Source organism: Colias philodice, chromosome 2, assembly GCF_061535455.1.
Source record: "Colias philodice isolate Cphi_HAF_F1 chromosome 2, ilColPhil1 Martin Lab GWU primary, whole genome shotgun sequence".
NCBI lineage: Eukaryota > Metazoa > Arthropoda > Insecta > Lepidoptera > Pieridae > Colias > Colias philodice.
The window spans coordinates 9,603,360-9,628,579 of NC_143087.1; the positions used below are offsets into that span (position 1 = coordinate 9,603,360).

The 25,220-nt window shown below is 33.8% G+C and overlaps 3 protein-coding genes and 1 long non-coding RNA gene across 4 annotated transcripts in view; 2 read left to right on the forward strand and 2 right to left on the reverse strand.

Annotated features, from left to right (window-relative positions):
* The first annotated feature begins 555 nt into the window (after nt 1-555).
* On the forward strand, nt 556-2,745 carry LOC149490712 (inactive peptidyl-prolyl cis-trans isomerase shutdown-like). The gene is made up of 4 exons (XM_089707716.1): nt 556-988; nt 1,110-1,419; nt 1,569-1,768; nt 1,846-2,745. Exons 1-4 carry the CDS (start codon nt 933-935, stop codon nt 2,585-2,587), a joined length of 1,308 nt encoding a protein of 435 aa, XP_089563842.1. The 5' UTR covers nt 556-932; the 3' UTR covers nt 2,588-2,745.
* Nucleotides 2,746-2,838: 93 nt separating this feature from the next.
* Nucleotides 2,839-5,871, reverse strand: Phb1 (prohibitin 1). Its single transcript, XM_089707722.1, has 5 exons — nt 5,722-5,871; nt 5,350-5,438; nt 5,018-5,179; nt 4,278-4,459; nt 2,839-3,420 (listed from the first exon to the last, which is right to left on the reverse strand). The coding sequence occupies exons 2-5, from the start codon at nt 5,435-5,437 to the stop codon at nt 3,028-3,030; spliced, it is 825 nt and encodes a 274-aa protein (XP_089563848.1). The 5' UTR covers nt 5,438; nt 5,722-5,871; the 3' UTR covers nt 2,839-3,027.
* Nucleotides 5,872-8,278: 2,407 nt separating this feature from the next.
* LOC149490714 (uncharacterized) lies at nt 8,279-9,849 on the forward strand. Its single transcript, XM_089711129.1, has 4 exons — nt 8,279-8,430; nt 8,652-8,816; nt 9,347-9,476; nt 9,696-9,849. Exons 1-4 carry the CDS (start codon nt 8,350-8,352, stop codon nt 9,830-9,832), a joined length of 513 nt encoding a protein of 170 aa, XP_089567255.1. The 5' UTR covers nt 8,279-8,349; the 3' UTR covers nt 9,833-9,849.
* A 5,977-nt stretch (nt 9,850-15,826) lies between these two features.
* LOC149490715 (uncharacterized) overlaps nt 15,827-25,220 on the reverse strand; it is a 244,929-nt gene continuing 235,535 nt past the window's right edge. The window contains exon 4 of the long non-coding RNA XR_016317216.1: nt 15,827-16,030. This is a non-coding gene — a long non-coding RNA (uncharacterized LOC149490715). The remainder of the gene's footprint in view (nt 16,031-25,220) is intronic.

Genomic DNA, 25,220 nt, shown 5'->3' on the forward strand with positions numbered 1-25,220 from the left:
CACAGGGAAGTAAGTTATTTCTTTTATGTTTTAATGACAAAATTATTACGGCAAATTTTATAGAAAAAAATACAGCCGCCAATGTCATCAGGACAGCTGTTGCCATGGCAACATGGCACACACACATGGATGTTTCGCCGCCATTACTAGGCTTCACTCAATGTTTAGGCGATATACCGTCTGTCTTTTTTTATACGTCCATGGCTTTAACAAAAAAATCACCTTTAGATTTGTCCGTGATTCGAGAATGCTTTTAAGTAATAATATTATATGTATCACGAGTGAAGCCGTCATACCGCTGCGCAAGTATAGAATGGGATTTATTTTTTATCATATCCAATTTTTTAGTGTTCAATTCATAGTCGCAATGTTGTGGCCGGTGGTGGCTCAGAACAAAGAAAGAACTCAGAGCATTAACTATTAAGTTCATACTCAGAGCTAGAGTTCTTAAAGCTCGGTCTTAAAGGTTCGTCAATCGTCGTGGGACATCTTTCATAGCGACCTTGTGCCGTGTGCGTAGTGACGTTTATTATGTCAAAGCATAAATGTCACTTTGCAGTATGCGAGTGATGCGATGCGACATGCGTGATGCGTCCATTTGCGTCTTGCGAATGTCATGTAAAAAATAAACTTGTCACCAATTTGAAATTTGAATCAATTTAGCAATATTTAAAGTACTTTTTATGTTACTTGGCTCATTTGCATTGCATTTTTGCATTACATTGCAAAGTATGTATAACTTATAAATATACAAAAACCAGTAAAATCAGTATTATCATATATATATCCTCTTTTTAATTTCATCAAACATTTTATTGCATTGCAAAACCACATCTTAATCGTACCTACCTCATAAGCAGTTGTTGATAGAATTTACATTTATAGAAGAAACTTTAGGCGATTTAATTCTTCACTTGGAGGTACTTTTTTTTATGAAAATGGACGGAACGGCGCCTCTTGTAGCTTTAGAAAATGGACTGGATATAAAGTAAGGATTTCCAAACATTAGTCTAGTATATTATTGAATTACTTTTAATTTTAAATAGTAACAATTTCATTTTATCTTAAACATAGTACATAATAATTATGAATTGATTACATACTTTTAGGCAGTTATTGACATCTGGATCTGTTTTACAAATAAATGAAGATTACGATGATTTAGACCATAATGTTAAAACAGTAAATGAAGACACTAAAAATAAAGATCTTGATATTATTGGTGAACCAGTGAAATCATTCAGTACAATTGAAAAACATTTAACGAATGTAGATGAACAAGGCTATGTGAAGAAAAAGATTTTGGAAGAAGGTGGGGGGATGCCTTTGCATGAAGGATGCACCGTTTCAATAGCATTTTCTGGTTATTGGGAAAATGAACCAGACCCATTTGATATACAAAAACCATGTAAACCAATGGTTGGTAATTCTATTTCTTATTAGTTAGTTTTTGTAGGAATTTTTTATTAAAAAAAGATATCAATGTTTATAAAATCCTCCATTTTGGTATCATGTCTAAATTTCATTGTTTTTAAAATATATACATAATCTAATACTTGTTATTACAGGTGGTAGATCTGAAAGACAATGGCTTGTTGCCTGGGCTTTTACTCGCAGTTAAGTCTATGTTAGTTGGAGAAACTTCAATATTCCTTTTGTCTCATGAATTAATGTATGGTGAGCTGGGAGTGCCTCCTAGAATTAAACCTAAGGCAAAATGTGTTTTCTATGTAAAATTAATGAAGAGTATACTTACACCAATAGAAGGGTAAATATTATTTAACTTCATTCAATACTTTCGGTAACTGTTAACATAATTATATAGCTGATATTTTTTGTTTTCAGACCACTTAATCTATCAGAGCCAAACACTTTTGTAAGAGTACACAAAGAAGTAAAAATGTTATATGTATCAGGCTTAAAGTGGCATAAATTAAACAACTATACCTCTGCAATACAACTATTTAGGAAAGGTGTCAGTATGTTACACAGATGCCGCTTAGCAGATGAGGATGAAGAAGAAATACAGAAGAAGTTGTTGATTAAATTATACACTAATCTAGCTATATGTTATAATATAACCAAGCAGCCATATAAAGTATGCATTGCATGTAATGAGCTGAATAGATTGGAAAGTTTGTGGAATAACGGTAAAGTGCTTTACCAGAATGCTAAAGCTTTGAGAATGATAGGACAATTTGGCTTAGCTGAGAAAAAACTCAAACGTGCCATAAACCTATGTCCCAATAATAATGAGCTCAAGGTTGAATTTGATTTACTAGAAAAAATGAGTAATGATTATAATCTAAAGATATCATTGGAAAACAGACCGGCTGATAGGGACACAGTGGACAGCGATTTTAAAAAAGAAGTTGATAGTTTAATTAAAAACTTCAAAGAAAATATGGATTTGTGCAAGTTAACCTTGCCAGCAGGAATGAATTCCTTAGAAATAGAATATATAAAAGAAGCATGTGTTCGAGAAAATGTATTTTTTAATAAAATACAAGCAGATTATTTATTAGATAAGGATGATGCAAAATCTGCAGAGCTAGAAAATGAATATGATGTTTCAGACTATATGTAATTGAAAATCTTAAATTTTTTTTTTATCTACAGTAAGAAGCAAGGAGTGCATTTTTGTGATATTATATTAAGGAAAAAATTAATATCTTTTTGATAAAATCTAAATCATCTATAAGTGCAGTAATCTATTTTGTTTAAATAAAAAACTATATTGTATAATGATTTTCCTTTCTTGGTAATTGGTAAATTTTCCTTACAATAATTAAACACGAAAATAAGCTAGTATTAAATGTTTCAAAAGAAAAACAAAGCTCAACAAAGAATAGTTTATTGCATAGGTAATTATAATTTTTATAAAGCTAATACATACTACAGTCTATTGTTGTAACCATAACATCTCCAAATGCAGTTTTCTTATCAATAAAGTAATTACAAATGCAATTGCACAGTGCCAATCACATCTTATTGTACACCAGTAATGAATTATAGTTATGAACACATTTAGTTTTGTGTTGGAAGGTTAAGCAGGACGTTCTGGCCTTGAGGTAAATAAGTAACATTACGGGATTTGGCTAGTTGGTAGGCGATGTCTTCGGCGGCTTCGATACGTCGAAGCTCTACGAGACCTTCACCGGCAGTGCCGAATGACTTGGCCAATAACACAGCGGCTTGAGCGTCACCCTCCGCGGTAATAATGGCTGCCTTCTTTTGTTGTTCCGCCTTCTCTACGAGGAACCTAGCCTTCTCAGCTTCTTGTTGCGCTACTTGCTTTAATTCAACGGCCTGCGTGAATTCCTTGCCGAATGTTAAATGTGTAATGGAAATGTCATCCAAAATGAGACCAAACTGGGCTGCTCTTTCTGTTAAGCTCTCGTTTACTTTTTGTGAAACAATCTGAAATAAATATGAATAAAAATTAAAAAATGGAATTAATGTTCTCATGAGCATTAACTACACATAAACTTAACTTGTACATAATATATTATTGAAATTAAAAAAAAGAAATTGTACATAAATATTTTTATTAAAAGTAAACTTCTATTAAAATGACTATGGAAGATCTCTCATATCTTTAATTCTACATTTTATATTACATATTGAAAATGCTTATAAAGAAAATGTACAATTAACTTTGAAGGAATTTTCCCACTTCAACATATTATCATATAATTACTATGACCATAACAGGAAGGTGTAGTAATGTGTCTGACAGTTCATGAATTAAAGTTTAAAGGTTGTTCGATATCTATATACCTTCTCCTTTTTAACCACCTATACAATACTTGACAAACTCTTATTTTTGAGAAAATTGTTAGATAGGGTGGCCGTACACAAGACTGCTCGAGCAGTCGCGACCGCTTCAAGCCATCAACTGCGTGGTTTGTAGCGACAGCTCGCAGTCAACAACCGACAGCTTAAGCAGTCCGTGTACGACCGGGCAAATTTTTTTTTTTTTTGGCAGGTGGGCCACCTGATGTTAAGTGGTCACCACCGCCCATAGACACTTGTAACACTAGAAGTGTTGCAGGTGCTTTGCCGGCCTTTTATGGACAAATAAATTCTTTTCTTGAAGGCCCCAATGTTGTAGTTGTTCGGGAACACCAGAGGTGGTAGATCGTTCCACAGTTTCACCGTACGCGGATGGACGTTGCGGGTGAAGCGGACAGTGGTGGAGCGCCAACCATCCAGGTGGTGCGGATGGAACTGGTTTTTACGGCGTGTGGTCCAGCGGTGGAACTGTGAAATCTTACCTCTCTCTGTGTAATCAATTCTCCTGCATCAAACTGCGCAACCACAGCCTTTAGGACTTCAGCTGTAATGGATGGGAGCACCCTCTCATCATAGTCAACACCAAGAATAGTATAGATCTTTGGCAGCTGGTCAGGAACTGGTCTGAACAGGATACGCAGGGTAATGTTTACATTTTGAAGATCTGAAAAATTTAATTGTAATTAAATTAAAAGATATTAATGATAAATAGGCACCTTTCAAAAGGCACCCTTTTGAAATGTGATAATTAATAGATATATTTTTTGTAAATTAATTACATAGGTACAAGTGTGTTTGTTAATCATATTGTTTTCTTACAAAAAAACTGGCCTAGTATATTTAACACTATTTATTATCAGTTTGTTCTATACAGGGTGTAATTGTTGAGTGTGCACAGGCGATTATTCCATAACTATTGCAGATATCATAAAACTTTAAACTGATATTGAAAGTACTAGTAATAGTTGAAAGTAGTATGAGAGCGTTTCATGTAAGATTGTTGGATATTTCTTGTTTTATTTCTAAAAAGTTATTATTGTCATTTTACTCATTAGGTATAGTACTTTCAATATCAGTTTAAAGTTTTTTGATATCTGTAATAGTTACGGAATAATCGCCTGTGCACACTTAACGATTACACCGATTACACATTAGTAGTAGTCCTAATACATAAGTAGCTATAAAATTAATTATTTATATTGATAAAATTAATTTACTATACCTTTGCTTCCTGTAACTGTGGGAACATTACGAGGTCTTGATCTTATGTCAAAGGTTATTGGTCTCTGAATCCAGGGTATGAAGAAGTGAGTACCTTCACCGACTACCAAGTTTTTGACACCTTGAAACCTGTCGAAAATAACTGCTCTGTGGCCACCATCGACTGAAAGAATAGTGATTGAAATTATAGCATAAATTAAAACAAAAATATTGTTAAACAGGTAGGCACATACTGCATTAATATTATTTCTATAGGTGACCTTTATTTAATTATGATTATTACCATTATTTAGTTCAGAATAAAAGCTAAGAAAGATTTTTATTATTTTTTACCATTATATAAAGCTGAATTTACGACTCCTCCGACCAGAGCAACTCCCAAGCCAAGTTGGCCGATGCGATTGAAAAGCTGTCCAGCCATTCTGAAAATGTATTTGAAGATTGATAAAGTAAATAAGGAATTTTTGGATATTGATGTTGATCGGCGTTGCTGTAGATAAATTTAAGTTATCATGGAATCGATCTTTACTTGTTTAAAGTAAATTAAACAGTAATTATTGTGAAATTTTAAATTTATTATGAAATTCCAAGGGTGTAGTAGATTTATGTAGAATTTTTTCCTACAATCTTTGAAACATAACCTCAAAACCGCATTAGAGTCAAGTTTGTAAGTTATTTGGAATATAAAACATCGAAATTTATTACCTGTATTATGTGTAATTTATAACTTTAACTTGTTATAGTAGAATATATCAATATTTCCCTAAATATAATCTAAAATTCACTATTCTCAGTCACGTAAGAATTAAAAAGATTGAGAAACTGTAACTCCGAATTCGCACAGAGTATATCAAAAATATATCACTCGCAGTGTAGAATGTAGATAATTAATACCAGCTGTCAAAAATTAAACCTATTCTATAATACAATTTTTTTAAATATGTTTTGATCATTATTATTTTTCATTTTAAAACTAGCTTTTTGCCTGAAATATACTATAAACTACATTTTTTTATGACATTTACTTTAGTAAAAAACCGAAAAAAGACCTAATCTTATATATAAAAATGAATCGCAAAATGTGTTGGTAAGCGCATAGGTAACTCGAGAACGGCCTAGAACGGCTGAACCGATTTCGATAATTCTTTTTTTATTATATTCCTTGAAGTACGAGGATGGTTTTTATGTAGAGAAAACGTAAATATGTACCACGGGCAAAGCCGGGGCGGACCGCTAGTTATTTATAAACATAATCTACCTATTTCATTTTCAACCGATTTCAAAAAAGGAGATGATTTAAAAGAGCAACTATGGAGTTCCTTGCCGGTTCTTCTCCATAGATACTGCTTTCCGAATCGGTGGTAAATGTTAAAAATATGTATTGACGTTTCAAAAGTGCTTCTTGAAGAAGTCTTATTGAATAAATAAATGTTTGAGTTTGAGTTTGGAGGAGGAGATTTTGATAATACATACTTTTTATTTGCCTCCAGGTTTTGATATCCTTGCGAATGTCGAAATTTACGAAAATTTGCAACATAAACGGCTGTTAAATCCGGCTATAATAAATTTATTTTTTCATAGCTTCAAGGGACTGTAGACTTGAGTATCAATATCAGCTTGATAACCTCCACACGTTTCTGACAAAAAGGGTTTTGATAGACAGACAGACAGACAACAAAGTGATCTTTTATAGGTTCCGTTTTTTCCTTTTGAGATTCGGAACCCTTAAAATGATCATGATTCCTTTTTCCTTAAAAAGCCGACAACCCATTAGCTTCATGTACATGGGCAGTGATGGTCGTTTTCCATCAGGGAACCGACCACCAGCTCAATTCAATTTTATTAAATACCTACAATAGCAGAATAATGTTCTCGCTATTGACGCTATTATTTTTTCCCTATAACAGTCACAAGGTTCACAAGGTGTTCACTGTTCACTATTTTAATCATTGACCTACAATATTATGTAGGTATTGGATATAGAGACATATGTTTCTACTTTCTAATGCTAAAAACTCTAATAGACATAGCTATGTCCAGTTTATTATAAAGAAATCTTATTAATCCTCATTTATTTCAAGCATCAAATTGGCATTCTATAACCCCTGAAAATTGCAATGCAATATTTAACCCAAACATATTGTTAATCGAATTAGCGTTAGCAGTAACCAGATGGTAATTGAACGAAAAATAAACAAACGATGAGGGGATAATCTGCGCAAGTCTGTTGAGGGTCGAACATGGGTGGCTCAATTATGCAATATACATTAATAAGTGAATTATGAAACTTGTCAAGACACTGGCCGCGGTCGATTGAATTAGGACCGATTGTCTTATTACTTCTGATGCCTTGTAATTTCTTCGAGACATTTTATTGTTTTTATATATTTGTTGATCAACGGAAAGGACATGTGAGGCAATTATTAGTGGAGTTATCAATGGAATTTATTCATTTAATGTTAAAAAAGAAATAAAGCATTGAATTTTAATGGCCTAGGCCCTAGATAATAATTGTAAAAAAAATGTATGCGTGTACTACACGTAAGAAGTGAAACTTCTTTAGGACCTTAAAAATGTCACGAGTATGGCGTAACGCAAAAATGTCACGCGTACGGCGTAACGCAAAAATGTCACGCGTACGGCGTAACGCAAAAATGTTACACTAAATTTTTGTCCAACCCAGATAAAGAAGTTTCACTTCAAAAATGTGTGCGTGTTAGTACACGTAAGAAGTGAAACTCCTTATGACCTTATTTTTCAAAAAATAATTTACTATAAGCAACTTTACAGAAATACGTCGAATCACGCGTGGTAGGGATATTAAAAAGATGGCGCGTAACGGAAAAATGTCACGCGTAACGAAAAAATGTTACACTAAATTTTTTTCCAATCCCGATAAAGAAGTTTCACTTCAAAAAACAGTCGAAATACAAGATGTCTGTTTTTACCCAAGGAATCCAAAATATTGTATTATACAAAATTAAATCGTGAATATTAATTGGATTAAGTTATGCGATAAGTGTCGTCTGCAAGTTATTGTTGCATTTTAATGTGTCATTGAACTGATGCACGTTTATCACATTATTTTTGTTTAAGGTTATTGAAGTTGGTTCATGTATTTTATGATCTTATATGTCATCTTTGCACATCGGAATTTGGATTATAGTTCTTAATACAAAGAAATAAAATTGATTTGCGCTTGCAACTAACTTTGACTATATTTTAGTACACAGTCTTAATAATTCAAACAGTGTTATTTGCGTAATCGTATTTAATTCAACTTGTTATTAGTTTGTGTACGGTGATTTTAATTGATTTTGTACTGAATTAAAAATGAAGGTTCCAGATGTAAAAAGGTGTTGTTTTTGTATTCCATTACGGTCTGGTATTATAATTTTTGCATACATTAATATAGTAAGTATTCTTTGCCAATTATAAAAAATAAAAATGATGATGATAGGAATTACTTATAGCTTTTGATTTTTTTCTGGATTTTCAAAATATATTTCTGATTGATTTCTCTTTGTAACTAGGTAATTAAGCGGCAAAAATTTGAAATGTTTTTTGCGAATAGTTCGAGAAACTTCTAATCACCTATTAGGTATTTGTGAAAAAGTTGGTTTTTATTTTTTTAGATTTTCCTCGTCTTAACGGTGGCGGTACTGGTAATAAATACAGAGATGCAGAAGTACACACTAACGAATGATTCTTCAGTGGAGGTCCTGACCTCTACCATCTTGTTCAGTATACTCGGGATGGGAGTCATTCTTAACTTTCTACTTTTAGTAGCCGCTTATCAGGTTTGTTATTAATATATTAATGGATATTTTTTTATTCTATAATTAAACATTCTGTTTAAAAGAACTCTGATATACAAAATAGGTAGGTACAGATCTAAGGTAAAGTGTCCCTTTTAATAAAAAAATATATTAATAACTAATAGCATTCCACCCGCGGCTTCGCTTGTGTTTTCAAAGAAAAACCCCGCATTATTCCCGTTCTGGTGGGATTTCCGGGATAAAACCTATCCTATGTGTTAATCCAAGTTACCCTCTACATGTGTGCTAAATTTAATTGTAATCGGTTCAGTAGTATTTGCGAGAGTAACAAACATACATACATACACATAAATCCATCTTCCCAAACTTTCGCATTTCTAATATTACTAGTAGGAAGGATAGGACTAGATAGGATAGGATTTAATTAAAATAAATAGGTACTTAAAATTATTATAACAGTTCAAATTTTAATTGCCATACTAATTATAAAACCTACAGGAATACTGTAGTTTCCTACTTAATAATATGTAAAAAATACATGTATATTTTAGAAGGATCTCTCAATGTTACGTCTGTTCAACTACTACGCTGTGACGACGTCCCTGGCCGCTCTGGTGCCGACGTTCTTTCTTATATCTCGTCGAGTTTATATTGACGGTGCTGTCTCATTATTCGCTATAGGTATGCATTTTCAATTACTTTGCTAACATAATTTGTTGTATTCTTTTTTGTATGTATTTTACATCAATGTATTTAAGAAAATAATCAGTCAGTAAATAAGTACCTACCTACATACTTACCTACTTGTAGAGCACTTATTAAAAGTTATAAGTTCTTATAGGTAGTAAAAATTACAAAATAGGCATAATATGTAATTAAAAAAACTTGTCTTTATTTCAGCAATGCAATTCTACGTGATCATGTTGGTTCGTAGCGAGGTTGTGAAACTAGAAAAAAAGCTGTACTGCCGCGGTGAAGATGAACACGAAAACGCCCAAGAGGCTATACATGTACCCGATTCTGTCACTTTATTATAAGTGTGATGAAATTTAAATATGTTTAATTTACTTCGCCTACAGCGGAACAACACTCATTACTTGCCATTACCATACGTAACATCAGGCAGTGAACGTAAATTAATAATCTCCATTCAAAAACCATACTGCAATCTCAGCATTCCAAAATGTTCAAAGACGCCGCTCCATGCACGATCCCGTCGTGTACCCATAATGAGTTGAAATTTAAGAAAATATAACTAAATTTTCATTTCGGGAGCACAGGTGGGCACCCGCGGGACTAAGTCGTGACTTACCTCGGTCCGCCATTGTGTGGCATAACACCCATTGAAATAATGAAGAATATCATTTAAATGATTTACTCGTACAATGTAAGTTAAATTGCCAATTAAGTAGCTACGTAATCTCTGAACTGTCACGCGATCATGTGCTGAGGAGAAGGTGTAACTTTTTGAAGTGAAACTTCTTTATCGGGGGTGGACAAAAATTTTGTGTAACATTTTTGCGTTACGCCGCGCGCGTGACATTTTTGCGTTACGCCGTACTCGTGACATTTTTGCGTTACGCCGTACTCGTGAGTCGTGACTATAATACATGTTATATTAAAGTGATCAGCAAAATCAAAGGGTTTGTTTTAATTCTAATTCCAGTGAATTTCTAAAAAAAGTAAATAAGTAATTACATCTATTTTTCTAATACTTAGGTGTAATAATGGTATTTATTTTTCTAAGTTATAATTTATGATTAACCTCACTTTTGTTTGTATTTTTCAATACACTAACACGGGGGTGGAATTATGGTATCAATTTTTTCTAATACTTGAATGTTGATTGTGGTATTTATTTTTCTAAAATTGTATTTAAAGTTAACCTCAGTTTTTGATTGAATTTTTTAAAACACCAACACGTGGGCGAGATCATGTTATTTATTTTTCAAGTTATTTAAGCTTAACCTCTGTCATAATATGTATATACTATCAACTATGTGCGTCATTAATTTCTGACTGTTTCGAGATTTCGACATTAGGAATTTATATTTATTACCTCTATTGTTCGAACAAAAATAAGTTACCGCCTTGCCGACAATGTAAGTACAGTATTGTTTCTTAGAAAACATTTTAGGAGTATACGATAATAAATCTATGACTCACGTTAACACGTGTTTGCTTGATTGGTGTTCAATTATGATTTTGTGAATTCAATATTTATAAGAATAAACCTCAAACTCTTTATGTCCAATCAAAATCCGCCTAAGTCGAAATCCTTTACAAGTTGAAAACTCTATATAACTCGAATTTTTTGGCGTCTCCCTTGGTCTTTTGAACTACCGCACGAGCTGAGCGAGCGAAGCGAGCGAGTCGCGGCAGTGGCCGGCGTAAATATTCAAATAGGTAGCGAGGAGCGAAGCGACGAGCATCTTAGGTTAACTTTTGAACTACCGCACGAGCCGAGCGAGCGAAGCGAGCGAGTTGCAGCAGCGGCCGGTGTAAATATTTAAATAGGTAGCGAGGAGCGAAGCGACGAGCATCTTAGGTTAACTTTTGATTTTTGAACTACCGCACGAGCCGAGCGAGCGAAGCGAGCGAGTTGCAGCAGCGGCTGGTGTAAATATTTAAATAGGTAGCGAGGAGCGAAGCGACGAGCGTGTTAGACTAACGTATTTCTGTAATATTGTATACAAGCTGTGCCGTGCGGTTTCACCCGCGTGGCTATGCTCCTGTTGGTCTTAGCGTGATAATATATAGCCTATATTACTCGTGGATAATGTAGCTTTCGAATGGTGAAAGAATTTTTAAAATCGGTCCAGTAGTTTATGAGCCTATTCATTACAATCAATCAAACAAACAAACAAAGAAAGTTTTCCTCTTTATAATATTAGTGTAGATAGTAAATTATTTTTTGAAAAATAAGGTCATAAAGAAGTTTCACTTCTTACGTGTGTACTCTAGTACACGCACACATTTTTTTTGTTGATTTATTTTAGAATTTATGCTGCTGTTATAAATAGTTATGTTGCTTTTTGTTATCAATAGTTATTCGAACTTAAAGTTAACGTCGCTTTGTTATTGTTTTCGTATCTAATAATTTATATATGTAGGTATCTATTTCGAAAGCTCAACGGACCTAGAAAATTTTAATTCATTTATAGTCTTTTTAATAGGAAATTAAAAAGACTATAAATGAATTAATAGTTTTTAATCTAGCCAAAAGGAATGTCGCGTTACACTGCTTTCTTCCCGTGCAATCGACTGACATCTGCCAGCATTAGGGAGGGGACGTGTCCGCGACTAGTGATGTGCGTTCTTGATTTCATCTAACAATACTTACTAAGTTTCATAGCTGAAACCACAGAACCGATATAACCGATATTTTATATTAACCGAATATTCTCAGGCTTGGCCAGTTATTTTTAGATATATGTATGTTGGAATATATATGTTAACGTAGTAATCTAAGTAATATGAATATACGAATCTTGAAGTACCTTATGTAAGTAAAACTATAGGTCCTAAGAGGGGATAATCGTTACCGGTAAGGAATGATTACTGTAATTATTGATACGGTAAATATTAAGCTTGTAATGATCGACAGCAGCTGGTGTACGAATGAGAAAACACAGAAAGCCGCAACTGGGCGGTGCGCACGATCGCTATCACGTATCAACTGCCAAGGACACACCTTTTTAAATGCGAGTATTTTGTCTCAGAATAAAAAAAAAATATGCAATAATATTAGTACCATAACTTTATTAAAATTTCAATATCTCTTTTAAGAAATAGAATGTGAGAATGACAGAACTAGTCATATATGGAGGTCCGTTTCCTTTACCTCACCTTTCCTACAATTACTTTATTCCTATCGTCAATCCCTTAAAAGCGGGTAACTAACTAACGGGTCCTTATTATTTGTGTAGAGTTGTCTTATTAGCGTAGATATGAATATGGATTTAAAACATTAATTAAAAAAAAAACAAGAATACCTAATAGCTAGGTACATAGTTCAATTTCATGTTTCATCTAGGTTTTTTCAGCGCCAATATAAAGCATGGTTTCCCTTAACGCTGAATATTAAGAAGCTTATATTATACCTATGTAATCAATTATGTAAGTAGGTATACCTACTTGTTAAAATTATAACTTAGGTATTGTTAAAAAAAAATACAAATGTATAAAAAATTAGACATTTTAAAGCTTAATACCTTAATTGTAAATTAAACATAATTGGGCAATGTTAACAGTGCTACAGCCGCGCCATACTGCTCTATTTATTAATTACTCAAGCAACAAAATAGCTTAATGGCGTCAATTAAACAATCCGTATTACAATTTAGCTTATGCGGAATGGTTTCTCTGGGCATTTTAAAAACTACGTAGGTAAATGGCACTAAGGAGTCCTGTAAAGCGAAATGCACTTATTAGCTGAGGAGGGCGCAGTGAGTGCTCTGACTAATGGTTGCTATTCATGGGTTGAATGGAGACATAAAATTGCCAACAATTATATACTCTCGCAATGATAACTGGTAGATGCTGCCTCCAAACCGTCTCGGAATGGAGCCTAGCTTAGGGGATTTTCAAAATCTCCGCTTCTTGGAATTCTACCTGGAAAATATAAGCTTCTTACGTTCGCATTCATTCAATGCGAAGCACTCAGTGCTTTCTTCTGACGCATTATGATGTACAAATAAATATTTTGATGCAATTTTATATACGAGTTATTGGTATACGCATGTCGGGGAGGTTTTGTTTATTTATTTCTAACAAAATATGCGAGGAAATATCAGAAAAGTAAATAGTCCGTCAAGTGATTTCACCCTTTTTCAGTCGTCAAAAGCCCCACAATGATTTGTGTCCAACAACACAACGGTTCCAAAATCTATCAGCGATCTCACAGTGAGTGACGTCACAACATGGCGGCAGGTAGGCAAGCGGAGATAGGATCCGGTCATCCTGTCCATTTCCGGTCTTCACGCGGCCGTGACGCTTCCGGGCACGCGTCGCCGCCGTCGCTGACACTGGAATAGATGCATCTAGAACGGACACGCTTTGGTTCACTATGGCTTTTGCAGTTTTAATTCACTGTATACACAGTATGCGATTCATATGACGGCTTTTGGAAGGTTAAGTGACTAAGGGTAAGCCTTAAAGTAAAAGTATGTGTTTTAAAAACAATCTCTTATTGCAAAACGATTTCAGGAAAATTATTTGAATGTACTGTGTAGATACTGTATAGAATATAGATCGTACATTAGAATGTAACTAATGTATTAAAAACTATTTGTCCCAAATTTTAAATTCTACTATGAAGTCACCAAATAGAAAAAAATGGAATTCGTGATTCGCCATCTAATTTTAGATGAAAATGGAGTCACTTCCATGAGTTTTTCGAATTGTAATCTATGGTCCAGTCAGAGCTCACAAGATGAGTTTGTGAAATGAATTCGTTCGCGACAATTGAATGCTGTGAGAGGACGCACTTATCTCAGACACGTCTGAAGTTTGAAAATATTACTTAGGTTTTACTAGTTTTTTTTGGATCGTTGGACTCAGATACGAATATGAAATCTTGGGGAATTAATGCTGGGATAGATATGGTGTTGACCTATTTAACAAATTTTTAATACTAACCTACTTCAGACATAATTTTCAGATTCATTTAATTTTGGGTTTAGGTAAGTATTTAATTTTTAGTTTTATAGAATTCAAATGCTTTATAAATGAGAAGATTTATCATATAGGTAGTTTTTGTACAGTCATAGTCAGCTTGTTGACATTGGTTTGATTTTAAGTTGTTAACTACTAGTTAAAATATAATTTCTCCAGAAATGGTGAATAGGTCGGTACACCGTCTGATTATGAGCTACATATAAAGATTACAGTTCAAGTTGATTTGACCCCAAGGAACTCCGTTGGGTGTCTAGATGTCAGTTCTTCATTTATTTCAAAATATTGACAGGTGCCCTCCAAACCACCTGACAGCGGTCATGCCCATATGTCGACTACCAACATCGGTTCCCTACAACTCACGCAAGGAACATTCATACAAAAGCGAAGCCACGACCATAAACTATATTCAACATCCATTGCTGCTTCATAACAAGACAACAAGTTATAGGCGTTGAATTTGCAGCAGTGTAATGAAAATGTTTCATTTGTTCGGACACACAATTTTGTAAAACGGCGAATTAAAATATAGTTTAGTAGCGGTAGTTAGTAGTAATTAGTCATGTTTCCTTTTTACGCCCTCTTGATAAGATCTTTTGTTGAAGAGTGCGACATGTGTAAAATTACAAGCATCTTAGTTTAATTTCTCACTAATTTACAATCTGTTATGAAAATATTATGTGGTTTAAATAAATATGTACCTAATTAAATAGTTTTAAATATTTTGTATTTGTATGTAAAATAAAATTAAAAAAAATCAAACATTCTTTACGAGCAGCTTGGTTCGGGATGGAGTTTTTCTAAGAATAAGGTAGTCAACATGTTGCTCTATGAAATCTTATTGTGTTTATGCATCGGTAAAGAAAACACTAGTCCAGAAGTTATTAATTAATAAAAACAAGCTATCATTAATTCAATATTAATTTGACGTATAACACAGACAGGCGTGACCAGGACCATTTTTATCTATTCTTAATGTGATGCTAAGGGTGACGACGTGTGCACATTAATAGAGACAAAGCGAGACTGAAACGAATCATTCTCGTGATTTCGGTTTGACGTTTTGGAAAATACAGATACCCCTTTTTGAGAGTATTATTTCGAGGATTGGTCCGAAAGTTATTGAATGAATATGATTCTTGTTGCGAATGCACTGTTTTGGACAATAATAAATATGTATAGTATAATATTTAAAATAATTGTCTTTTATTAAAAAATTTCGACTAAGTTATACCTATTATGCACGTCCGTCGCATGTGACGTAGCCATTGGGATATTTTTCAAAATAAAACAATACATTTAATAAAAATATTTATTTTATAGATTCACATTTTAAATGTATTTCTTATCTACTCTATAATTTTTACTAATGCAGATGTTTTACATCCGTCTAACTCATAATACCTAATGCTTAAACTATATGATACATATTAACAATGGAAATATTATTAAAACGTAATACATAATTTTTTGATTGAACATTTTATACAATTTACAACTTCATATCTAGTTTTTGTCTGTCCTTAACGATCGCTGAAGTCACACACCCGATGAGATATCTGAAACAACGGAAAATATCTTATTAATTCCATGGTATTGGTATTATTTTCAAAAACATGATTTAACCTTAAAATATATCGAATCGATACAGCTAATTGTAATGTTATTGTGACAGTATTCCCAGTTTTTATTAATGAAGTATTCCGGATATCTCCTAGACATAGGCTATACAGTATACATACAATGTAGAGCGTACAGGCAGGTACGCTCACAAACTCTACAATCTGATACATTCGTAATCAAAAACAAAAACACAATACTAAGCTATGACTAATCGATGACCTATATCCAAAACTAAAGTAATAAGCTAAGAACGGAATCCATTTATTTCAAAGGAGTTCGGTCGAGGACCCGTGGTGAGGTTGTTCATTAATCGACTGATTGAAATCGACATGTGTTCGGACGTCGCGATTCAGACCCCCGTCTTAATGTGACGTGCCTAATCAATGTTAACCATCACTATTTTAGGATTAATAGCGTCAAAATATCGCTTTTTGTGGCTCTTCGGACTGAACTTCAAAGTATCAAACAGAAGTTTAAATAAAATCGAGTTTTATAAATTGGTATAATAGGAATAGGAGTGTGTAGCATAAATAACATTAAGATTTAGTATACAGCAATACTACAGATTAAATTATTAATGAAATAGTTACCATTGCACGGTACATGGTATATTATTTTACTAGCTATAATTACCAGCAATTAATTAAAATTAAATGTTCTTAACTGAATAATGTTAGCACACATAACTGAATTTAAGAAGGTATGCTCTGCTTTTGCAACTCATATTAATTATAGTCAAGAAGAAAAATGTCAGAATATGAATCGAGAATATATCGCAATAAAAATCAATAAATAAAATAAATCTAACTTATTGTTGGTAGATAGCTATATTATGTGAAATAAGATGAGGCATTTATACCACATGAAAAACGTAAATTATTACATACTTTCACGCAGTTATGTAAGGCACGTATGTTTTAAAATACGTGTGGAATTTGTGAAATAATTTCGTCATGTTACAGTGGCATATTAGCGACGGTAAATGGTAATGGCGGGTAATGACAAACTTGGAGTTTCACTTGTACAATACATATTATTATTTTATTTCGTATGGGAAGCCCGCAGGTTACACTTAGGCATATTCGGGGAATGATTTATTCACACATTTCGATGTTATGTGATTTAAATTTCACTAGCCACTCGCCTGTTTTCCTTTAAACAGATAATGTGAAACTCTGTGTTAATTGAGAATATAAACTAGGTATCATTAATATGGCTTAACTCCAATAGTTGTAATCTTATCTTATCTATATATAAAATTCTCGTGTCACAATGTTAGTCTGCATACTCCTCCGAAACGGGTGGACCGATTCTCATGAAATTTTCTGTGCATATCGGGTAAGTCTGAGAATCGGCCAACATCTATTTTTCATATGTACCACGGGCGAAGCCGGGGCGGACCGCTAGTCTTATATATAAAATTCTCGTGTCACAATGTTAGTCTGCATACTCCTCCGAAACGGGTGGACCGATTCTCATGAAATTTTCTGTGCATATCGGGTAAGTCTGAGAATCGGCCAACATCTATTTTTCATATGTACCACGGGCGAAGCCGGGGCGGGCCGCTAGTCTTCTTATATATAAAATTCTCGTGTCACAATGTTAGTCTGCATACTCCTCCGAAACGGGTGGACCGATTCTCATGAAATTTTCTGTGCATATCGGGTAAGTCTGAGAATCGGCCAACATCTATTTTTCATATGTACCACGGGTGAAGCCGGGGCGGACCGCTAGTAATTTATAAAACTACCTAGTCCGGAGTCCCGCGGACTAAAAAGTCAAAACGTGCTCTACATACATTATCGTACGAATAAGTTCCTTATTTTACTGAAAATACGATAACATTACAAAGTACTTTTGATAAGAGCTAATTATAATCGATTACAGAAAAAAATATAAAGTAGGTAAGTAAGTAGGTAACTTTGTTCACTAATAAGAAAAAATAAATTATAACGTTAAAGCATATTCTATATTGTTCTAAAACAATAAAAAAAATATTTTTCTTTTGGATATAAATAGACGTTTCATAATAAAATGCGAAATAAAGTTTGTCCCGATAGAAATAACGAGACCCTCGCCTGCACAGTCATGACTTGTAATGAAGCGTCGTTAGTGTTAAAATATAAATGCTAGATTTTCTTTGCCTCAAGATAACGGTTCTAGATCTTTTAGTTTCATATTTGTTTAATAACTATATTTCACTGTAGTTACTAAGAAAGATCTAGAAGGGAAAGTTTTGAAAATCCAGTTAAAAGCTACGAAACATTTAAAATCTTTGAAATTCAATGGTTTTAGGTTTAGTGTTTAAATGCTGGATACCTAGTTATAGTAGATCCTCTGCCATTTCTGATTTAAACTTTTTTATAAAACATACTTATTATGTAACTAATATAATCAATAAAAATACTCAGTATAGGTACCTACCTACTAAGTAACAGGCCTTATTATTTACTCTATTTTTACAATTGCTACAATTTTCCAAAAATATAACACATCAAAGACACTCAAATAAATCAATAAAAATTAAACGACCACAAGAAAAACAATACATCGATAAAAAGTTGACTAATGACACAATGGAGTCGCGTCCTATCGCCCGCATCGTACCTGCGTATCGCATTACATAAAATATTTATTATTTATGACACGTAATTAATAAAACAAGCATTCTACAAAAACAAGTAGCCCAACAGGAAGATGTAATAACTCAATCGCCTACAGAGCGCGACGCTATTTGTTTACCGAGATTGGATCTACATACAGCAGCTTAATGTCTTAACACGATACTCCAGCCTACCGCGCTTACGGGGAACTTGTTATCAGCTACGTTAACATATTGGTGCTTATTAGCGAGATATTATAGGATAGCTCCCCAATTAATCTTGCACTTAAACAGTACAGCCTGTATTGAACTGTTACATCGATACTCAGCTCTACTATGATATTGTGATTATTAGTTCTGGTCGTGGTTGATGTGAGGTAGAACTTTGAATTGATATTCATGTAACATTTTTGCTTATGAGTAAATTATCTTGTTTATCTCAATAATGTAAACCGGCAAGTAATGATAATAAAATATGTTATTTTTTTAAAGTTTTTACTTTTATTTGAGTAAATTTGAAACGTAAGTATAAGTATGTAGGTATGTGTATAGTTTTTGGTTTTACTTATTCAACTTTTGCGGCATAACAATTGTAAGTATAAATTGGATATATCATATAATATTTTGAAAAATAACAAGGCAATTTTAAATATTTCATATCCCTACTCAATTGGAAGTATCTACATATTATTATAACAACATTCATACGCAATGTGCTAACCCTTAAGCAAAGATTAAAAATATCCTAGCTGCACTCTAGAGGGCCTGCTTTTATACACTGGCCGTAGCCCGTAGGTATGATACAGTAGCGTCCCCACTAGCATGCAATAAGGTTCTCATGAAAACTGAACAATGAGCCAAGAGCCGCACTAGCAACTTAATCTAAGAGAATGAAATCTGCAAATGAAATCTACGAACGGGGTTTAATCTTGCTGGGCTTGGGTTGTTCGCGTTTTTCACTGTCATTTCTCTGGCTGTCGCCTGTCGCCGATTGTATATGCTCGTAATATTTCCCACTATCTTCTCTGCTGTAATATTATATCTGGGCCTGAGGAGTTCAATTATGGTTTGAGATGTGTGCATAGTAGGTATGTATAATCTTTGCTAATAAAGTGCGATTTATGATTAAAATATAAAAATTAAAAATTAACGTATTTTTTAAATTATTTGACTACATGAACACTACATCATTCCAAAGAAGCGAAGGCTAAAGGGTATATAAGAAAGTAACTTGTAAGTTGGTACGGATTGGCGATTACATACCTGCAGTGAAAAAAAAAATCTAAGAACTTACTACACATGCTTTACTAACAAATTGATTTGTATTTATTCTCTCATAGATATAGGTACATACCTAATGTACTTCTGAATTATAGGATTCTTCCAGAAAATCGCAGAAACTATAATATAATCGTTAGAACTATTCTATTAGTAAAAGATCGGAATTTAAATTCCAAAAATTATAATGCATACATGAACGAGTATGGGCTCGAATGTCCGAAATAAAATATATTATCTGTATATGCTAAATAAGTAAATACAAGTAGCCGTTCAATAAATCTCCTGCACTCGACGCCCCCGCACTCCCGCATTCATTACCAACGATATCAAGAATGGGATGCGAAATCATTAGTTTTGTTTTTTATAAGAAGTACTTATTCAAGCTATTGTTTATTTTTATTTCTGCGTGATGAAATATTTTTTTGGGATTTCAAATAATATTACATAAAATAAAAGACGTATTGCAGAAAAATATATGAGCAACCATAAAAGTAGCAAAAAAAGAGCTTTTAAACGACCAACTAATTTGATAATATTGTAAACGCTTCAAGGTAACGTACCTCGTGTAGTTCAACGTGATCATATTATTTGTTTCTATACGCGAACTATCTATCATACTATACCAACATTATTATACGCACTATAAACTATAGAGTGACCACCAAATAAACATTCGAAATTTAAAATAATTTGGAAAATCCAAAAGTGCACGCCTCATAATTTTTTTTTAATAATTATTTTTAATTATTATTTTTGTTTATTTAATAACAATTAAACCGCATCGAATCAGACCCTGAAAAATGAAAGGGTTCTATTCCTGAGCATACTCAAGCGTAAGAGAAAAATATAATTTGGAAAATCCAAAAGTGCACGCCTCATAATTTTTTTTAATAATTATTTATTAATTATTATTTTTGTTTATTAAATAACAATTAAACCACATTGAATCAGACCCTGAAAAATGAAAGGGTTCTATTCCTGAGCATACTCAAGCGTAAGAGAAAAAAAAGACTCGATTAGTAAAGTATTTCGGTCGCTATCGTGTTAACAAGAAAATCCTCCGCACATACAGACACACGGACGTCCAAGACAGAACTTTTTTAAACTGTTTTTTAACTAGTTTAAATAACAAAAATGACATCAAAAATATCATGAATGTTAAAAATAGTGTTTTTTCTTAATATGTGTGTGTATGTGTATCTTACAAGTGCAATGTATGATACATAAAGACATTTTAAGTTTGAAAAATCAGATGTTTTGCGCGAAGTGACAGTAGTACCCACCTCAACGCTTCGCTTATGAGGCGTGCAAAATTAAAATAATTTGGAAAATCCAAAAGTGCACGCCTCATAATTTTTTTTTAATAAATATTTATTAATTATTATTTTTGTTTATTTAATAACAATAAAACCACATCGAATCAGACCCTGAAAAATGAAAGGGTTCTATTCCTGAGCATACTCAAGCGTAAGAGAAAAAAAAAAGACTCGATTAGTAAAGTATTTCGGTCGCTATCGTGTTAACAAGAAAAAGGATCCGCACATACAGACACACGGACGTCCAAGACAGAACTTTTTTAAACTGTTTTTTAACTAGTTTAAATAACAAAAATGACATCAAAAATATCATGAACGTTAAAAATAGTGTTTTTTCTTAATATGTGTGTGTATGTATTATCTTACAAGTGCAATGTATGATACATTTAAAGACATTTTAAGTTTGAAAAATCAGATGTTTTGCGCGAAGTGACAGTAGTACCCACCTCAACGCTTCGCTTATGAGGCGTGCAAAAAAGACTCGATTAGTAAAGTATTTCGGTCGCTATCGTGTTAACAAGAAAATCCTCCGCACATACAGACACACGGACGTCCAAGACAGAACTTTTTTAAACTGTTTTTTAACTAGTTTAAATAACAAAAATGACATCAAAAATATCATGAATGTTAAAAATAGTGTTTTTTCTTAATATGTGTGTGTATGTATTATCTTACAAGTGCAATGTATGATACATAAAGACATTTTAAGTTTGAAAAATCAGATGTTTTGCGCGAAGTGACAGTAGTACCCACCTCAACGCTTCGCTTATGAGGCGTGCAAAATTAAAATAATTTGGAAAATCCAAAAGTGCACGCCTCATAATTTTTTTTTAATAAATATTTATTAATTATTATTTTTGTTTATTTAATAACAATAAAACCACATCGAATCAGACCCTGAAAAATGAAAGGGTTCTATTCCTGAGCATACTCAAGCGTAAGAGAAAAAAAAAAGACTCGATTAGTAAAGTATTTCGGTCGCTATCGTGTTAACAAGAAAAAGGATCCGCACATACAGACACACGGACGTCTAAGACAGAACTTTTTTAAACTGTTTTTTAACTAGTTTAAATAACAAAAATGACATCAAAAATATCATGAACGTTAAAAATAGTGTTTTTTCTTAATATGTGTGTGTATGTATTATCTTACAAGTGCAATGTATGATACATAAAGACATTTTAAGTTTGAAAAATCAGATGTTTTGCGCGAAGTGACAGTAGTACCCACCTCAACGCTTCGCTTATGAGGCGTGCAATAAAAGAATCGCAGTGATTTCCCGCGGCCGCATAAATCTCTAGCGGGCAGAGGGACGGCGATAAATAAGGCGGCTTAACGCAACCGCCGAGCCGCAAACCGTAAAGCCTTATATCCACTTGAGCATGCTCAGGCGAATGAGCGGCTCATTTGGCCGAGCCGCTCAAGTGGAGACGCCTGAGCACGCGCGGCCCGAGCATGCTCAGGCGTCTCCACTAGAGCGGCTCGGCCAAATGAGCCGCTCATTCGCCTGAGCATGCTCAAGTGGATATAAGGCTTAAGATGCATATGCACGTACCCAGTTAAATGTATAATCAGTAGATAATTAACTCATGAAATTTGAAGGGGAATGAATTTTGCACAGGTATCCTACCTGATATGGGAAATGGGAATAGACGAACGATTTTGAAATTGTAAATTATACAAATTTATTGAAAATAGAGACTGCTGTTCCTGGTGTCGAGTGTAGCGTATAAGAAGCTATAAGAAGCCCCTAAAATTGAAATATTTAACAAAAACAAATAAAATCGCATCCAGGAATCTCTATATCATATTCTACATAGCCAATAAAAATAAGAGCTTAGGTGCAGAGTACATGTGTCAGAAGTGAAAATTCTTTGGCAAGGTTCTAAGATACAGAAAAACGTCACCGTACTCCATGACGTGACGGTATTGCCATGACGCGACCTTAAAATTTTACTCTCAAAGTTTCACTTCAAAAATATTATAAAGAAAACCATCAAGGACATCTATGAGCTTATTTTTATACGAATCGTCTTTTGAATCAGTAATTTGCATTTGGCATAAATAGTCAATCATAATAAGAAAGGTTTAAGGAAGATTAGATGGTGTGCAACACCAATGAATCTGTCTCAGATTTCAGTCATACTCCTAACTCATCCATGAATCTACCACTGTCACATTTAGACGTCACATTATACTCTGAAACATTATATCTCCAATGTCTCGTGGCTACTATAAAATGCGTCGCATTTACCGGATCGATATTCCTGGACATTTGAATAAATAACACTAGTATATTGAATGTAAGAATTTCCTTCCTGTCCAATAAAAAGCACGGCGGCTATCGTATCTCGGGGAGCCGGCAGGTCGTAATAAGTCTGAGGAATAAAATAATTTCAAAGTGAAGTATACACACTAATGCGACTAATATTATAATATCGGCCGCGTTGGACGTCTAGTAGTACGCAGCAAGATTTAGGTGCGGTTTGGACGGCGGTATGCAAGAGGTGATTTTTGTAGAAATAAATGGACCAACAATTTTGTGCAGTGTACAGTACTACCCTTTGAATTTAAGGATATAGAAAAGGTTTATTATTTTACGGGACCTATATGCAAATTCTAAATATTTAAAATATATTTTTTACTCATCGCAGCTGAAACAGGTTATATTTTGATATTAATTGATTTACTTCTTCAGTTTGTTTAATTAGTTACAAATTAATCTAAAATTAGGGAACCATTAAGGTTAATCTTATCTGATCTTAAAGATGCGCGTCTTTTTAAGTCGAACATCCACATATGCAAAAATGTATCCCCAATTCATCTATGAGCATATTTTCTATCGACTCTGTTCCACTCTCGCACACAGCATCCCGCGCGCGCGCAGCAGCCGAGCCCGTCTCGTAAAGCAAGACCACACGCGGGCGGAGGTGTGAAAGCAGCGGCGCACCCCGGGGGCCGCGCATAACTCACGAGCCGCGGGGTACCGGCCATTCATGCCTGCGCACCGTGTAGACACACTGTCTAGCGATATTGTTTCTAGAACGCGAATATTGATAAGATGCTTGCTTACATTTTTAACAAGCTTTTATTTATGCTGCTGTACTGTTAAGCAAACTACAAATTTCCCTGTCCAACATGAATAGATATCAAATCTGAAAGTAATTCTGCTCTTATTTCCAGACAGATTACGCCGTGAATTACAATTCACGTTGGCGTAAATTGACTGGGAATAAAAGGTATATACGTAGGTATATACGGCCTCAGAAACTTGAAATGTATAAAAAAATAACTCACATACTTAGTATAAAAAAGTCGCTTAACGCTATCTGTACCTAAGTATGTTTAGATCAATTAAACTACGCAAAGAATTTTGATGCCGATTTTTAAGCATGGAAAATGTTGAGAGCAGAACAACGGAAATGCACTCGAGTGAAGTCGCGGGCGGAGAGCTAGCCACGATTTAACGTAATACAGGAACAACCATTCATCATAATACGACACATTTATGTTTACAATTTTTTGTCGTTTGAAATGATGCATGGGAAACCAGGTAAGATATGAACGATGTACCTCCTACAAACGTAGGTTTTAGAACCGTACAAAGTATCGATAATAATTTACCTTTGTTAGAAAGGTAGAAATAGAAGGTAAAACACCGTTTTGAACTGTATTAAAAACATATTATATTATGATAAAGTTAACATTTTTTGGAAATTGGAAATCTAATAGGTTACTCTGTCTTTTGGGGGAAAAAGCATATGGCACTAAGCCTCCACGATGGATAATCCCAAAACATATAACAGGAACGCGGGGATCTAACATGAAACGCAATAGGGTCCCCGGAACAATATGACAAACTAAGTCGTTTCTCTTTTCACATTTCCAATGTGGAAATAACAACTGCAGACCCGGAAACAACGTGCT

Coding starts and splice junctions, on each gene's coding strand:
- LOC149490712 (XM_089707716.1), top strand. CDS start 933: ATGAAAATGGACGGAACGGCGCCTCTTGTAGCTTTAGAAAATGGACTG. Junction 989..1,109: donor GAAAATGGACTGGATATAAA/GTAAGGATTTCC, acceptor ACATACTTTTAG/GCAGTTATTGACATCTGGAT. Junction 1,769..1,845: donor ATACTTACACCAATAGAAGG/GTAAATATTATT, acceptor TTTTGTTTTCAG/ACCACTTAATCTATCAGAGC.
- Phb1 (XM_089707722.1), bottom strand. CDS start 5,437: ATGGCTGGACAGCTTTTCAATCGCATCGGCCAACTTGGCTTGGGAGTT. Junction 4,460..5,017: donor CACAGTTACAGGAAGCAAAG/GTATAGTAAATT, acceptor TAAATTTTTCAG/ATCTTCAAAATGTAAACATT. Junction 3,421..4,277: donor AATTGATTACACAGAGAGAG/GTAAGATTTCAC, acceptor TATTTATTTCAG/ATTGTTTCACAAAAAGTAAA.
- LOC149490714 (XM_089711129.1), top strand. CDS start 8,350: ATGAAGGTTCCAGATGTAAAAAGGTGTTGTTTTTGTATTCCATTACGG. Junction 8,431..8,651: donor TTTTTGCATACATTAATATA/GTAAGTATTCTT, acceptor TTATTTTTTTAG/ATTTTCCTCGTCTTAACGGT. Junction 8,817..9,346: donor TTTTAGTAGCCGCTTATCAG/GTTTGTTATTAA, acceptor TGTATATTTTAG/AAGGATCTCTCAATGTTACG.